Source organism: Paroedura picta, chromosome 3 (genome assembly GCF_049243985.1).
Source record: "Paroedura picta isolate Pp20150507F chromosome 3, Ppicta_v3.0, whole genome shotgun sequence".
NCBI lineage: Eukaryota > Metazoa > Chordata > Lepidosauria > Squamata > Gekkonidae > Paroedura > Paroedura picta.
This window is the reverse complement of record NC_135371.1, coordinates 68,729,805-68,747,109: the sequence shown is the minus strand read 5'-3', so window position 1 is coordinate 68,747,109 and position 17,305 is coordinate 68,729,805. Positions and strand designations below refer to the sequence as shown.

General features: G+C 45.5%; 1 protein-coding gene across 3 annotated transcripts in view; it reads left to right on the top strand.

The window, feature by feature from the left end:
* The first annotated feature begins 1,493 nt into the window (after nucleotides 1-1,493).
* Nucleotides 1,494-17,305, top strand: part of FAF2 (Fas associated factor family member 2) — a 31,434-nt gene continuing 15,622 nt past the window's right edge. Inside the window, exons 1-2 of one of the 3 annotated variants that reach the window (XM_077326335.1) lie at nucleotides 1,551-1,649; nucleotides 2,040-2,162. Coding sequence is in view for 2 of the 3 variants with exons in the window: in XM_077326334.1 (XP_077182449.1) it covers nucleotides 1,779-1,898 (120 nt within the window). In the remaining variant the exon portion in view is untranslated. The other 2 variants (XM_077326336.1, XM_077326334.1) reach the window with 2 other exon arrangements.

Sequence of the window (17,305 nt, the reverse complement as noted above, 5' to 3'; positions counted from 1 at the left end):
GAGTCATGCACACACTTTAGCTATAGTCTGTCCATGGTTCATTCTTAGGTCAGACAGAGTGCATTTTAAGTTCATTAATGGCTGCTTCTTTATCTCTGAAGGTAACCTTGAATTTGTCAAAAGTGGAATGTAGCAGCTATAATTGCTAATAAACAGGAGATTTATAGCACCTGAATGTAGTATATCTCACTATATTAAAAAAGTATATGAAATAAGATATATTCATTGGTGATAGGTTAGACTGGGAGCCTTCCGCGTAACCTGACTGGTTAGAGCAGGGGTAGTCAAACTGCGGCCCTCCAGATGCATTCGCTGGCAGGGGCTCCTGGGAATTGTAGTCCATGGACATCTGGAGGGCCGCAGTCTGACTACCCCTGGGACAGATAGGGAGTGAGAGGGATAGATAGGGAGTGAGCTTCAAGATACCTCATGATGATGTATCAAGGTCTTAAAAATGAGCTGCACTGATGCAGACTTCAGAGAATGCTCCAATTAGCTTTCTCTCAATGCTTGCAAACATGTATTTTAAATAAATCCTCTTGCTGCTTAGCTATCTTTGTTTTGGTCTTGTAAATTTTACACATAACAGGTTTAATACTGAGGAAGAACATAGCAAAAGAAATAAATTTATCAAAATTGGAAACTGATGGGCAAACGTACTATGGAATGCCAAGAGTAATGTACAGTATAATGTAACATAATTCAGAATGGTAGATTGGAATGCATTTATCTGGTCTGGGACAGGGGAAATAACTACTGAGCCAACTGTCCCACTTCAAAAAAGAAAATACTGTAGGGTTGCCTCCATGTGCAAGATGAGATGGCAGGGTCTCAGTTAATTAATCTCAGCATCCCACAATTAAGGATACATCTTCCCATTAATTTAGGATGCTTAGGGTTAATCCTGCGTTGATGCTTTAGGATGCTTAGGGTTAATCCTGCGTTGAGCAGGGGGTTGGACTAGATGGCCTGTATGGCCCCTTCCAACTCTATGATTCTATGATTCTAATCTCCAATTTCGACACAAGTATTTCCTTTACTCCGTCTAAAATTAAACCCAAACAAATGGTAACCTTTCAAACTAAGCTTATTATATCTGCTTGGTCCTTGAAACCGTTAAACATTGTCATTATGCTGTATACCAGCTTACTCCTCACCTATAGGCATAGGCTCTATCTGAAGAACCGTGCATGCACACGCCAGCTTATACCTTGAACAAACCCCTCCCAGCTTGAAAGGTAGACTCCAATGTTCTGCCACTTCAGAGCAACACGCGGCTATCCACCTGACTCTATCTCATGTCGTGTAACAATTGAGCCAGGTTAACAAAGACAATAAGTCACCCGCCTCACGGGGCCTATTCTTACGCCGCCAACAACAACGGCACACACGCCTTTCCCTACGCAGACACAACTCGCGCTTTTCATTAGCTAGCCCTGGAAGCGGAACCTTCCACCCCGGAAGTGAAGGGGCGGGGCAAAGCTGATTTCGCGTTCCTATGGGGCGCAGGGAAGGCATGCGGAAGTTTCGAATTGTTGCGTCATTTCCTTTTATCGACGCAGCTGCGGGTCAGAGGCGGCGGCAAAATGGCGGCCCCAGAGGAGCGGGAGCTGTCGGCGGAGCAAACGGAGAAGCTGCTTCAGTTTCAGGTGTCGGACGCGGGAGGGGGACGGGCCTCGCTCGGCGGGCGGGACCAGCCGGATTTCCGGTTCTCTCAGGCCTGGCCGAGGGGAGTGGGAGCAGGCGCGTCGCGGGCGTCTGCTGGGGCCGGCGAGGCCATGTGGTGGCGGAGGGCCGTCTCCCTCGCAGAAGGGCTCCGGCTACAACGGCCGCTCCCCGGCCTCCGTTGCGCTTTCTACCGCCCGCCCCGTGCCCCTCACTGGGATGGCGAACCGCTGGTAGATATCCGCTTCGGCAGGGAAGTTAGGAAAGTCGGTGGAATCGGCCTTCGGGTTGGTGAAGCGTATTGGAATAATTCTGTTCAACCGCGGCTTCCAAATTCGTTAATAACAACAGCTGCGGTTGTGTCTTGTGAATAGAGACAGCAGGAAGTGAGTCAATTTACCTGCATGTGGGAAGAACATCCCAGTCCATTCCGCCCTGCCTCATAAGATGCGGCTTAAGTATACCGTGGGAGGTCTGCTGCTTTAAAAGATTCCAGGGTGTGTATGACCCAATGTTATGCTCATGTACTACTAGGAGTGAAGCTCTGCTGAGTTTGACAGCTACAATCCCCACTAGACTTTACCTTATTATGTGAATTCTATCAGTTTTACAGATCTAAAGTAAATACATTTCCTCTTAAGTATACAAGCCTTTAGCTGGCACCCATTCACAGAAATTGTAATCCATTTAACCCTTCGGATGGAATTATTGAGAGAGATGTGACAGTAGCCACCTCTCAGAGTTGGGCCACTTCATTCATCACTTATATCCGGTCCCTTTGCCCTCCTTTAAGTGGAGAAGTAATTGGTTATCCACTGATGTGTGATTGGTTTATAACCTAAGTTTTACTTAATCATATTCTAACATGAGAGGTTAACTTTCTGGAATTGTTAACAGTTTCAGGCCTTTATGATGAACTTGTAAATATGGCTGCAATTATTCTTATGCTGCTGCATTTATAGTGAAACTGCAAGTTTAATTGCTGACTGCTGTTAAAGAATGGCACTTAGAAGTTGCAACAGGAATTGTTTAGTAGCTGAGTATTATGTGAAAATTCAAACAATACTTTAAAGATAAAAGTTCTAGTCATATCATTCATAAAACACCTCTTAGAAAATAGTGTTATATTAAAATTACGTTTCAGAAACTTTAAGAAGAAATGTAATATTTACACACCTGTTCTTGTATTGCCGCCAGAAATAGTTTTCAATGAGCTTGGCTTCTGACTTCTAGCTTCTCCACTTCTCTTTTGTACTATTAAAAATAAATTAAGTTTTAATTTTTTAAGTATTTGACAAATACTGCTGTCAAATAACTTATATTTGATCTAAGTTTTAAAAAAATGTTGAAGGTGCTGAATCTAAATAAAAAAATTCAGTACATAAAGTCTGCATTGCATGTTTGTGTGTGTTGATGTCAGATGGTGGTACATAACTTATATAATGCTTTATTCTTTTCAGAAAACACAGCACAGCAGCACAGGTAGCACTATAATGGGACCTGTAGCTCACTCTGTTTTACGGTTTCAAGTGGTTAAAGGACACAGAGCTATTTGCTACAGTGTGCTCTTTCTCTACATCCTAAAAAAACACAACATTATGATAGTACATGGTTTGCAGGGAAACAGGTGCAGTTTGCTGAACATCTATTCTCAGCATAATTGCTGAATTGAACATTGATGGAATCTGAACACAGAGTGAATTTGTTTACAATTTAAATATTAGATTTTGAACATAAACAACTGTTTTGTGTCCTTTTCCAGAATTGTTTGCTTGTTTATTTGTTTATTTATTTGGATTTTTTATACCACCCATTCTCTACGGCTCTGAGCATATTGTGTGTGTATATATATACACATACATATAACATATATATAAAATCATTCCAGTGATATTGATGAGCCATTAATAGATGTGTGAATGACTGTATATATATGTGTATGTTCAAATATATATTTATGGTGCAGATCTGTGTGTGTGTGTCTCTCTCCCTCTCTCTGCGTTGTGCCTTGCAGCACGAGGCATAGCAGGTAATCAGGGCTGGTTTGTAGGAGGGAAGGAGGGATGGTAAGCAGTTTGGGGCAGCTCTCTGTCTGTCTCTTTCTCCCTCCGTTGCAGCAGGGGCTGCTCTCTCTGTGTCTCTCTGCCTCCCTCGCAGCAGGAGCGATAGGAGGGAATGAGGGCTCGTGCTGGGTCTGGCAGGGCTCTGTGTGTCTCTCTCTGTCTCTGGCGCATCTGAGAGGAACGTGGCTAGCATCCAGGGAGTGAGGGCAGGAGCTGTAGGGGCAGGGCCTATCAGGGTGCAGCTGGACACGTTCCACCCCCCCCCCCCCCCCCAGGCTGTTTCACAAATATATAGAGGAACCATGGATAAGGATGTTAGAGTAATGTTGTTGTGTACAGTTTCACATGTACACATTCTAGGCACAGTCTTGTATAGAAATGTCCCGTAGTTTTTCTGCATCCTTGGATGACCAGATCTTCATATATTGTATTGCACAGCACTACATTCGGCAAGTTCCAGCTGATGTTTTTGAAACTCTGGGTCACATATTTGATTAAAGGCATTTTGTTTAGAAAACTAATAAGAATGTTAAAACTTTTTTCTTGCTACTAAAGAGCAAGTTGAGATCTTTTGAGAGCTAAAGGTAGCGAGCTAAAGGATTTAATTGTACTCCCATTCCTCTTGGTAATGGGATAGGTGTCTTAATTTTATTGAGATTCAACATGATTTTTTAAATCCATCATTTAGACAGCATCTGTGGTCTAGTGTTCAAAAGGGTTTTCTTTGTACATGAATCTGAATACCCTTTATAAAAACACAGATATTACCATGCTATTATCCATATTACCATGATATTATCCATGCTTTGGTAATATGCAGGTTAAATTACTGTGATTTTACCTAGGGCTGCTTATGAAATATTTTTAGAATGTTTCAGAGCACCCTTGCCTGGTAATTATCAAACACTTGTGCTCAATATATTTCACCTGTGTGGAAGGTCATAATTAGCATTTACATACTAATTAAAAATGCTGGTTGTTGTTGGTAGGTGTGAAATTGTGTCCGACCCATCGTGACCCCTTGGACAATGATCCTCCAGGCCTTCCTGTCCTCTACCATTCCACGGAGTCCATTTAAGCTTGCACCGACTGCTTCAGTGATTCCATCCAGCCACCTCATTCTCTGTTGTCCCCTTCTTCTTTTGCCATCCATCGCTCCCAGCATTAGGCTCTTCTCCAGGGAGTCCTTCCTTCTCATGAGGTGGCCAAAGTATTTGAGTTTCATCTTCAGGATCTGGCCTTCTAAGGAGTAATCCGGGCTGATCTCCTCTGGGACTGACCAATTTGTTCGCCTTGCAGTCCAAGGGACTCGCAAGAGTCTTCTCTAGCACCAGAGTTCAAAAGCCTCAATTCTTTGAAGCTCGGCTTTCCTCATGGTCCAACTTTCGCAGCCATACATTGCAACTGGGAAGACCATAGCCTTGACTAAACGCACTTTTGTTGGCAGGGTGATGTCTCTGCTTTTTAGGATGCCGTCTAGATTTGCCATAGCTTTCCTCCCTAGGGGCAAGTGACTTTTAATTTCTTTGCTGCAGTTCCCATCTGCAGTGATCTTGGAGCCCAGGAAAATAAAATCTGTCACTATCTCCATTTCTTCCCCATCTATTTGCCAGGACTTGAGAGGGCCGGATGTCATGATCTTTGTTTTCTTGATGTTGAGTTTCAAGCCAACTTTTGCACTCTCCTCCTTCACCACATCAACAGGCTCTCTAGTTCGCTTTCTTCCATTAGAGTGGTATCATCTGCATATCTGAGGTTGTTGATATTTCTCCCTGCAATCTTGATCCCAATTTGTGACTCCTCTAATCCCGCCTTTCTCATGTTGTGCTCTGCATACAAGTTAAATAGGTGAGGCGATAGTATACAGCCTTGCCGAACTCCTTTCTCAAAAATGCTGGTATTGACCTGTAAAACCCAATTTGGTTGGGACCATATGAATGTCTTCCCTGGTTTGAAAGCACCTATAAGCTCACTGAGGCTCTGGTCTGTATGTTCCTTGCATTTGGTTGGTAGGTAGCTACTGCAGCAAGGATCTCTCTGACTGTGGAACACCCTCTACTAATATATCTGCATGCTTGAATAACTTCTGGGAACAGATGAAGGCTGTTTTATTTTTTCTATTGTAGTGAAATCCAAGTATGGATTTGTTTAAATTGTGTTGCTGTGTCCTGACCTTACTGTATTTATTATTTATTTAATTTATTATATATGGAGGCTCAGGGCGCTTCAAATGGAGGGCGCTTCACATGAAGCATTTAGGCCGCTTTAATTGTTTTGATAGTTATCATAGCTTGCTTCATAAGCTATGGGAATTTTGTATTGAAAGATGCTGGGTATGTTTCTTAAATGCGTGTGACCTGTTCAGACATATGCTAGCAAATGTTTTCATGGGCAAGTTACACTAAGAGCATATAGCTGTGGGTGTTTGCTGTGCTCAAACAATGTAAAAGCACAGTATGTAATTTAATTTATTGCTGCAGGATTATGACATAATAGAAAGCATATGTTTAAATTAAACTGGGGGTAACAACTACGGGCATGTTGTGGGGTTGATAAGCATGGCAAGACATTTTTCTAGAGCTGAAAAAGATAGGTAATGTCTGAAAGTCTACATACTGTTCCAGGAAATCTACCATTGTAATTTTTTAAGATACGGAGATAAGAACATCTGCAAGAAAGCTAATGGAGTATAAAGTATCCCAGGGAGCAGTGTCTTACAGCTGAATGAACTAAGGAGAAGACACAGAGAAAAGTGCATTTTTATGCTATTCCTGTACTTCAGGGTTAGCAAACATGCATCTGTTGGGCAGGTCCTTAGGCATATTGCAAGAGAACTGCTGACTATCGGTATGCTCAAGAAAAGAAATAAAGACATGTAAACAACATAGATGTTTTTGGCTGACTGATAAAAATAGGATTGGATTGAGGCTAATCTGCTACTGTAAGGACTCTGCTTGCTGAACAAGTTTCTTTTCCCTGGCCCAAAATGTCTCCTGCAATTGTTCCTGGAGGTCCCCCCAAAATAGGAGAGGGACATTTCAAAGTGCTACTGGAGGGGTGAGGCTGAGGCATGAAACACGTGCTATGTAGGTGGAAGTCTTTTTCTTATGGGTACAGATCCAACCCCAGGTATGCTAGAGGCTGGCTATATATCAGAGTAAATTTGCTTGGCATTTTAGGAGACATATATACATTCCATAATTGAAAATTGTTTTGTTACTCATGGTTAAGAAGTAGTATTGCAGTCCTTAAATGGTACAGTTTGAGCCACAATCTAGCAAACACTATTCATTCCCATTATTACTGCAGAAAAATTAAGCTTGCTTTTAAGTTTAAACAATTGAGACACATGAAGGTAAATTTAGTTAGATTGTTCCATCCCCCCCCCCCCCCCGGCTGCATTGTTCCGGTTGCCCAACCTTCTCCTTTGTGTACTGGGGAATGTATTGCAGTCCTATTGGTACTTTCTAAACCTGAAGAAAGAATATTGCTTCTGTAGCAAGTGTAGTTATGGACATTTCAAGGTACATCTCTAGCATACCAGTAAAGAAATCACAGCAAATCAGAGTCAATCTATGAAGGGCCGAGACAGTGTGAAGAGGAACATTCTGCTACCAGATACTGAAATATTGTCTAAAGACAATTTTCATTGTAAGATGTCAGATTCTGTGAACAACTTTTCCAGATTCTACCAACTGCTGCATTTTTACAGACCTTGATATATGCATTAGAGTGAAAAGAAACTCTAGAACTTTGCTAAAACACTTACTCTGTTAAAGTCGGGTGCTTTTCACCCTGGAAACATAATTCTTTGGAATTTGGCAGTGGTTTGGAATTAACAGCAGGGGTAGTCAGATTCATCATCCTGTCCTTGGTATTGGGGGGGTTAAAAGCCTTAGACTTTTAACCCCCCCCCCTCAGGTGAATACAGGCCAATCAGGGTGCGGCCATTCCCAGTTGTCTCAGAGCTCTCAGCCCCACTTCTCTCATAGGACGTCTGTTATGGGGAGAGGAATGGAAGGCAATTTTAAACTGCTTAGAGACACCTGAGGCCTGCTGGGTGACTGTGGACCATTCCCTGTTCTCTCAGACCTCTCAGCCCCACTTCTCTCATAGGGAGTCTGTTATGGGGAGAGGATGGGAAGGCAATTTTAAACTGCTTAGAGACACCTGAGGCCTGCTGGGTGACTATGAGCCATTCTCAGTTCTCTCAGACCTCTCAGCCCCACTTCCCTCATAGGATGTCTATTATGGGGAGAGGAAGGGAAGGTGATTTTAAACTGCTTACATAAAACAGAGGCCTGCTGTGTGACTGTGGACCATTCCTAGTTCCCTCAGAGCTCTGTGCCCCACTTCACTCACAGGGTGTCTGTTATGGAGAGAGGAAGGAAAGGTGATTTTAAACTGCTTACAGACACCTGAGGCCTGCTGGGTGACTGGACCATTCCCAGTTCCCTCAGAGCTCTCAGCCCCACTTCTCTCATAGGGTGTCTGTTATGGGGAGAGCTTCGAAATACCTGAGGCCTGCTGGGTGATTGTGGCTCATTCCCAGTTCTCTCAGAGCTCTCACAGCCCCATATCCATCACAGGGTGTCTATTGTAGGGAGATGAAGGTGAAAGATGTTTTTAAACTGCTTTGTGACTCCTTTTGGTAGTAATCAGCAGGGTACAAAAATCCATCTCTTCTTCTAAGGGGAAACAGTAAAAGAAGCATGTGGGCACATAACATTATATCAAAAGTAAGAAAATGAAGACAGAAGGAGTAGGGCCACAGAACTGGTAGGAATTGGTTGCCATGTAATCTCCCCCTAAGAAGAGTCTCCAGTCTGATTTTCCCTTCACATATCTGAAGACATGGCTCTGGAAAGCTCACCTGTAACCACTATGTCCCAATTCCCAAAGGCCATTCCTCTCCCACACTCAACTAACATTCCAAACCACAGGTTCTTGACACCCATCTCTCCATACCCACGCCCTCATTTGCCACCACGCCACCATCCCCCCCACAACACACATTCAGCTTCATGCCCTTACAGACTGGACATCCCCTCACTCTTTCCAATGCCAAGCTCCCTGTATCTTAATATCTCTCTTCCTTTCTACCTCCCTTTCTCTTTTCTAAATTCCTCCCCCCCCCCACTAGCACCCGTTGTATCAGCTACAACAGGCTTTAATACTAGTTAAGATATAAAACTTAGGTTATATCTTAAACTGCTCCGTGAGAGTGGAATAAATAAAACAGTAAGGGCCCTGGCCAAGGTACAGCCCCACCGAGTCTCTGGCATGCCGGGCCTGTCCCTTCACCGCTCCTTCATGCCGGGAGCCGTCTGCAGCCAGCCCGCCACAGCCAGCGTTCACCCCAGCATGACGGATAGGCTTGCTGCAGTAAGCAGCACCGCAGCCTCGCGTCCCGTCCGCAACTCGGGGGGGGGGGCCCGCGACACACAATCCCCCGTGTGCTCCGCTGCTGGCTCTACCCACACACGCGCACACAGCCACTTCGCTCTTCCTCCGCCCATCCCCCCTCGCCCCCGCAATCCCCCTGCCCCACAGCTGCTTCACCCTACACCCACACAAACACACATGCACACGGCCACCATGCTCTTCCTCCACCCACCCCCCTTCGCCCCCGTGATCCCCCCACGTTGCGCCCGCTTCACCCTACACACACATGCGCGCACCACACACACGGCCACCACGCTCTTCCTCCGCCGACCCCCCCTCGCCCCCGCGCGCTGCGCCCGCTTCACCCTACACGCACACACGGCCACCACGCTCTTCCTCCGCCCACCCCCCTGCGATCACCCCATGCTGCAGCCGCTTCACCCTACACACACACGCGCGCCCATCTCCCCCCTCAACACCGCACCCTTCACACACACCCCTCTCCCATCCCATTCCACCTGCCTGCCTGCCTTCCTTCCTCCCTCCCTTCCGACTTCTTTACTTCCTCTCTTTCTACATCTCCTTCCTGTCTCTCTGTCTCTCCCTCTCACTTGCTTCCTGTCTTCCTGCCTTACTTCCTTCCTCACTTCCTTTTTCCCTTCCTTCTATCCATCCCTTCATCCACCCCTTCCCCTCCTTTCTCCCTCTCATTCCTTCCCTCTTCTACCTTCGTTCCCTACGTTCTTCCTCCCCATCCACTAGCTCCTGCTGTATTTTTGTTACAGCAGGCTTAATTTCTAGTCTGTTATATATCTCACTAGCTACATTTTCAAGAGTAATTTTAAAAGTCTGCAAATATTGCTCTGTGGTTTGAGAGCTAAATATTGGCTGTTTTGTGATCACATATTAAATTTATAACCATGTGAGTTTGTGGAGTTTTTTTGGGGGTGGGGGAAGTTGAGGTTTGCCATTCCCAGTGCATTTCCCCCCACTTGGTTCTAGTGCTGCACAAATACCATGTAGTTCTGTTGGTTGTAACAATAGTGAGAAAGAATTGTGAGAAAAAGCCAGAACATTTTCTGATTATTTTAAAAGCAGCTCCAGATGTTATAGGCACGGGGGGGGGAGTCTACAAAAGCTGAGATTCTTAGAATACTAAGCTCTGCAAACAATACAAAATTCCACATTGGCATGGCTTTCTATAGCTGTAGTGTTATCCATTGGGCTGCCTATAGCTGACTCTCCACTAGTTCTATTGATAATTTTTGAGCTGACAAATATAATGGGACCTTGCATTGTATTAATATTATTCTGAAGACCACTATTACAAAGTGCTTTCTTTCTTTAACATATGAGATCTAAATGCATTTAAGCTGTAACGGCATTATGCAACATTAGCACGTGATGTTGTTTTCTGTCACACATAACGTTGCTTCAGTCTTAAGCAAATTTAAATAGAGAAAATGTCAGCCAGTTTTACTGTAGGTTGCAGCATATAGAAGAGTATAAATGCATAAGTGAACCGTATACATTTGTAAGCAAGAGCAGTGTTTTCGAGGTAATGCCAATAGTTGGAAACCTAGGGCACATGTTTTCATCATATTATATTTTCAAGGCTTTGAAATCTGATGAAATCTCTGTTTGTGGACCCTAACAAGCACATGATCTGTCAAGCCATCTATATTTTTCAGGGATTGATAGTAAATTCCATTGTCCTCTTATCTTTTCCCTCTTAATAAAACAGTAAGGGCTGTTGGGGTGGGCTCAGTCCGTGATGGGGAAGGGCAACAATTGGTCCCATGGCCCTGGACTGACAAGCGGAGGGGCCAATTGGAAGGCGCGAAGCGCCTTCCGATTAGCCCCTTACCAGGACAGACCAAAATTCCATCCAGCCAGGGGCAATCTGGAGAAATGGCTGCCAGTCTACTCCTGACCACCAAAGGGAGAGGAGGTCAGTAGGGCTGCCAAGGGGGGTGAGAACAGAGGCTTGGACAGGCTGTGCTAGGCCTTTTGGCCCCAAGGCTGTCCTAACTGCCATGTCCAACTGCAAATTGCCTCAGAACCCTGACAGAGCTGGCAGGAGGCTGCAGAGTGCTCCCCCTCCCCCCTTCAGGCCTGCTGTGAAGGAGCCTCTGACAGCTCCTGACTGAGGGGAGGGAGGTATTTCCAAGAGCAACGCAGGGGAGCCTGAGGGACTTCCTTTTGAAGCTGGGGAACTTTCCCCTTCTGCCAAACAGCTGGCTGACAGGGAGGCCACAGAAAAGCCCCATCTCACTTAAAATACTGCTCTGGCCGGGGGTTAGACACAGCCAAGCCATGTGTCTTTCTTCTTTGCAACTCTCTGCAGATTTGAGGCCACTGCACAGCATTATTCTGTAGATAAAATGGGTTTTTTGTCTCCTGTTTCATCTGCACAACAACCCTGTGCGGTAGGCCTTAAGTCTTTCAATTCAACAACAACCTGTGTTGGAGGCCTTAAATGTTTCTTTTCTACCACAACCCTGTCCAAAGTAGCCCTTTCTGCCGGGGGAGCTGATCTTTATACTCTGCAGGTGAGCTGTAATTCCAGGAGCTTTCCAGGCCCCACCTGGAGGTTGGCTACCCCTGGGTTGGAAATATTCCTGGAGGTTTGGAGGTGGGACTTCAAAATCGTACAATGCCTCAGAGTCCAGCCTTCAAATGAGCCATTTTTGCCTGCAGTTGGGAGGGAGTGGTGTAGGTGTGTCCCTCCTGGGCTATGGGCTATGGTCAGCCCTTACCAGCAACTGTCTGTATTCTGGGGTGCAGACAGGCAGACCAGCATCAGTCCTGTGAGTCTGGAAAGTGCAGGAATATCTAAATAAATACTTACAGCCTGAAACTAAATAGTGAGAGGGAGAGGAAGGGAAGATTATTTGAAAATGCTTTGAGACACCTTAGGCCTGCTGGGTCACTGCGACCCATTCCCAGTTCTCTCAGACCTCTCACAGCCCCACATACCTCACAGGTTGTCTGTTGTGGGGAGACGAATGGAAAAGGTGTTTGTTAACTGTTTTTAGACTCCTTTGGGTAGTAAGCAATAGGGTACAAAAATCCGTTCTTCTAAGGAGCAACCATGAAAGAAGCATGTAGGCACATAACATTTTATCAACAGTGAAAAAATGGAAAAGAAGGAACGGGTGGACACCTGTGTTCTGTGGCTACCCCATGTGTATTAGGGCAGAGGGGCATTTCGGTGGCTGTGGCCTAATTCCCACAAGAAGGGAAATGACGCAGAACTGGGGGGAATTGGTTGCCATGTAATCTTCCCCTAAGAAGAGTCTTCAGTCTGATTTTCCCTTCACATTTCTCAAGACATGGCTCTGGAAACCTCATCTGTAACCACTATGCCACAATTTCCAAAGGTCAGTCTTCTCCCACACTCAACGAACATTCGAAACCACAAATTCTTGACACCCATATCTCCACACCCATGCCCTCATTTGCCACTATGCCACCGCAAGCTCTCACACAACACACACATTCAACCCCATGACCTTACAGACTGGACAACTCCTCCCCTTCCTCTTCCCACTGCCAAGCTCTAGCGCCCGTTGTATTCTTGGATACAACGGGCTTCGCCCCTAGTTTGTAATATTTTCCTTACTTTGTTCCTGTGACTGGGGGAGGAGTTGGGATTCTTTAGAAATCCCATTTGGATGATGCTTTGGTTTACAGACCAAGACATGTTACCTGACATGTCCATTGTAATTAAAGGCTGAGGAAAGACCAGAAACGCCAGTTTAACTGGCTGAGTGGAATCTTGCAACCTGAGGCTTGTTGTTGATGCATTTCTATATGTTTTGTGTTTCCTGTCAATTCATTGTAGGGGCATTACAGAGAGTAGCCGTATGTCTGAGGAGAAAGAATACCTTTCTTATAACAATATCTGGTGGTAAAACTGTGAACTCAGGGCTGCAAAGAGTAGACTGGAGATGAATCACAATTTGGAGAGAGAATGCTGAGAAATTGAAAGCTGAAAATAAATTAGAAAAAGTGTTAATTAAAAGCCATCTTAGTCATAATGTTATAATTCAAGCAAGGCTCTTGCTTTATTTATGAATGCTGAGATGTTAAAGAATCTAAAGAATTTTGATTTTGGGGGATAATATGACCTTTGACCACAGCAGAGGGGATGGAGGATAATCTCAGGGGCCACCTGAAATGTGACAAATAGACATGTCTTTTTTGAAAATAAATATTTATTTTCAAATTGGTATTTGTTTAGATATTGTCTTTGGAATGCATTGTAGCACATACATACTGCTTACACGCAAGAGGTAAAGCATGCATGTTAATGTTATTGTTTATGGATAACTAATGTACGTGCTAGCAGTAAGAGCCACCAAAAGAGTTTTGTTGCCTTTGTATGTTATATATATTAAGTGTTTCCTCTCTGTCATATCCCATAGTTCCCTAAACATTCTAAATGTAGATATGATAGTGTTGGATATTGTTTTTGAACAAGGAACTAGTTTCGAATGTATACATTATGCATTCCAGAGTCTGATATATCTACTAACTATTCCAGCCAGTGTACTGAACTAGACAAAGCTATGGTTCCATGTTAGAGCATCAGTTTTTCATGCAGTATGTTCCAGGTTCAGTTCACAGTATTTCTAATTTAACAGGATTATTTATTTATTTACTTACTTACTTACTTACTTACTACTACTACTACTGGGGAAGGCACTGGCAAACCACCCCGTATTGAGTCTGCCATGAAAACGCTAGAGGGCGTCACCCCAAGGGTCAGACATGACCCCGTGCTTGCACAGGGGATACCTTTACCTTTACTACCTTTACTACTACTACTACTACTATTACTACTATTTAGATTTCTTACCACTTCTCTCAAATAGACTCATGGCGCATTACTACAAGAATAAAACCCCAATGCATAAAAATCATAAAACCAAATCCCCAATCTATTCCAGTGATGAGAAAAATAAGACCGCTCTCCTCTACTTCCCCATGTACCCCCCTCCATCAGCAGCTCAGGGTCCCAATCCCATGGGATGCCAATAGTTCTTGGTTGTAGTTGTTAAAGGGGCCCTGCAGTCTGCGCCCCTGGCCTCAACCAAAGACCTGGCAGAAAAACTCTGTTTTACAGGCCTTGCAGAACCGTGAAAACTTTTGCAGGGCCCTCAGCTCTTCTGGGAGCTCATTCCATCAGGTCAGGGCCAGGACCAAAAAGGCCCTGTCCCTGGTCAACGCCAGATTAACCTCTCATGGACCAGGAATCACCAACAGGTTAGTACCCACAGGGCGCAAGGCCCTGCAGGGCGCATAAGACGATAGGCAGTCCCTCAGATATATGGGGCCCAGACTGCGAAGGGCCTTAAAGGTCAAAACCAAAGCCTTGAACTTGATCTGAGGTACAACTGAAAACCAATATAGCAGCCTCAGCACTGGCTGGATGTGGGCCCTCCAAGATGTTCTAGTGAGGACCTTGGCTGCTGCATTCAGCTCCAGCTGCAATTTCCAGGTCAAGGACAAGAGTAGGCCAGCATAGAGCGAGTTACAGAAGTTAGTCCTGGAGGTGACAGTTGTATGGATCACTGAGGCCAAGTGGTCTGGGGACAGGTAGAGCGCTAGTTGCCCTGCCTGGCGAAGGTGTGAGCTCCCATGTGGGGTTCCGCAGGGGGCGATATTCTCCCCCCCCCCCTTTTCAACATCTATATGCGCTCTCTAGCCCAGCTGGTCTGGGGCTATGGGCTGGGATGTTACCAATATGCGAATGGCACCCAGCTGTACTTCCTAATGGACGGCCGGCTGGACTCCCCCCCCTGAATACATTTGCCAGCTGTTTGGAAGCAGTGGCTGGATGGCTCAGGCAGAGTAGCCTGAAACTCAAAACGGAGGTCTTGTGGCTGGGTAGAAGAGGGCCGGATCAGGAAGCGTGCCTCCCATGCCTGGACGGAGTGCAGTTAACACCTGCACCAATAGCCAGGGATTTGGGCGTGACCTTTGATGCTTCCCTTTCCATGGAGGCTCAGATCACGAAAGTATCTCGGATGGCGTTTTTCCATCTTCGCCAAGCCAGACTACTAGCGCCCTACCTGTCCTCAGATCACTTAGCCACAGTGATCCATGCAACAGTCACCTCCAGACTAGACTACTGTGACTTGCTGTACGTGGGCCTGCTCTTGTCTTTGACCCGGAAGTTACAATTGGTACAGAATGCAGTTGCTAGGGTCCTCACTAGAACACCTTGGAGGGCCCACATTCAGCCGTTACTTCAACATCTGCACTGGCTGCCAATTTGTTTCCGGATCAAGTTCAAGGTTTTGGTTTTAACCTTTAATGCTACACGTGGCCTGGGTCCTGCCTACCTACGGGACCGCTTGGTTGCCTATGCCCCCCGCAGGGCCCTTTGCTCTGCGGGTGCAAACCTACTGGTGGTTCCGGGCCCTTGGGATGTTCGCCTGGCCTCAACCCGGGCCAGGGCTTTTTCGGCCCTGGCCCCAACCTGGTGGAATGAGCTCCCAGAAGAGCTAAGGGCCCTGTCGGAGTTAACAGCTTATCGCAGGGCCTGCAAGATGGAGCTCTTCCACCATGCATATGGTTGAGGCCAGGGCGGGTGGTCCCGACATTGGATCTGGGCTCCCTGGGTTCATCTGAGTGATCTGATTGCCTCACTCCCATATTAGCAACCTGATGTCCCTTGGCTTAACATGGGGTGGTTTGGGGGGGGGGGGTTAGTGGGGCTAGTTAGTGCTCGCCTGTTGCCCAACATGGATAGTACAGATTGGTTTTAATGGTTTTATTGTAATTTCATTGTATGGTTTTTATTGTAATTTCTATCTTGTAAACCGCCGTGAGCCTAAGGGAACGGCGGTATAAAAGTTTAATAATAATAATACTATAATAACAATAACAACAACAACAATAATAATAAAACACCAGGTATGCTACTCGTGATATGTGCCTCCATGGTAAGTGAGGCATCCAAGGTCACACCCAGACTTTTAGCACAGGTTGCGATGTTAAGTTGCACCCCAGCCAGGTCATGCAAATGCACTTCCTGATCTGCCCCTTTCCCACCAAACCACAGGACCTCCACCTTAGAGGGGTTTAGTTTCAGGCAACTCTGTTCTAACCACTTAGCTACAGCTGCCAAACAACTGGCAAATATTTCCGGGGGGAATTCAGCATGGCCATCCATGAGGAGATGGAGCTGGGTATCATCTGCACACTGATGACAATCCAGCCCAAAACCTGGGTCCAGCTGGGCTAGAGAGAGCATAAAGATGTTAAACAGCATGTGGGAGAGGATTGCCCCCTGTGGAACTCCAGGTGGGAGTTGAAAGGGGCGAGACAACTCATCCCCCACAGCAACCCTCTGTATCTGGTTCTGTAGGAAGGAGAGCAGCCATTGAAGGGCCATCCCACAAATCCCAGCCCCAGTGAGGTGGTGGGCCAAAAGCTCATGGTCAACTACATCAAATGCAGCTGACAGATCTAACGTTACAAGAATGGCCGAACTGCACCTATCCAGCTGGTGCAGGAGATCATCCACCTAGGTAATAGGTGATGTAAAAAAAAAAAACATTGCCCAAGACCTTGGAGAGCATGTATCAGTCAGAATAGACAGAATTGACATAAGAGTCCTGCTGGATCAGACCAATAGTCCTTTCTAGTCCAACATCCTGCCTCAGATAGTGGCCAACCAGTTGGCCAACAACAGAACATAGAGGCCTGGGCCTTCCCCTGATGTTGCCTCCTGGCTCTGGGATTCAGAGGATTAGTGCCTCTGAATGTGTAGTTTCCCTCAGTCACCCTGACTTTGATAGACTCATCCTCCATTAATCTATATTATCCCTTTTTAAAGCTGTTTATTCCTTTGGACATCACTGCATCCTCTGGCAGCAAATTCCACATTTTAATCACTCTGTGTAAAGTAATATTTCGTTTTGTTCATCCTGAACCTATAGCCCATCAGCTTCTTTGGATGCCCTCAAGTTTTTGTCAACTCTGCCTCATGCATAATTTCATAAACTTCTATCATGTCTCATGAACTCACTTTATATGATGTATTCCCAGTTGCATTAACTGAATTAATTCCTGTTGTGCAGTGGTGTAGAAAAGTCTGAACTGCAAAAAGGGATTTCTTAAATTAAAATTTCAACGTAATATTATTTAGACAGTTTCCCACATTCTTTTCCCCCCCT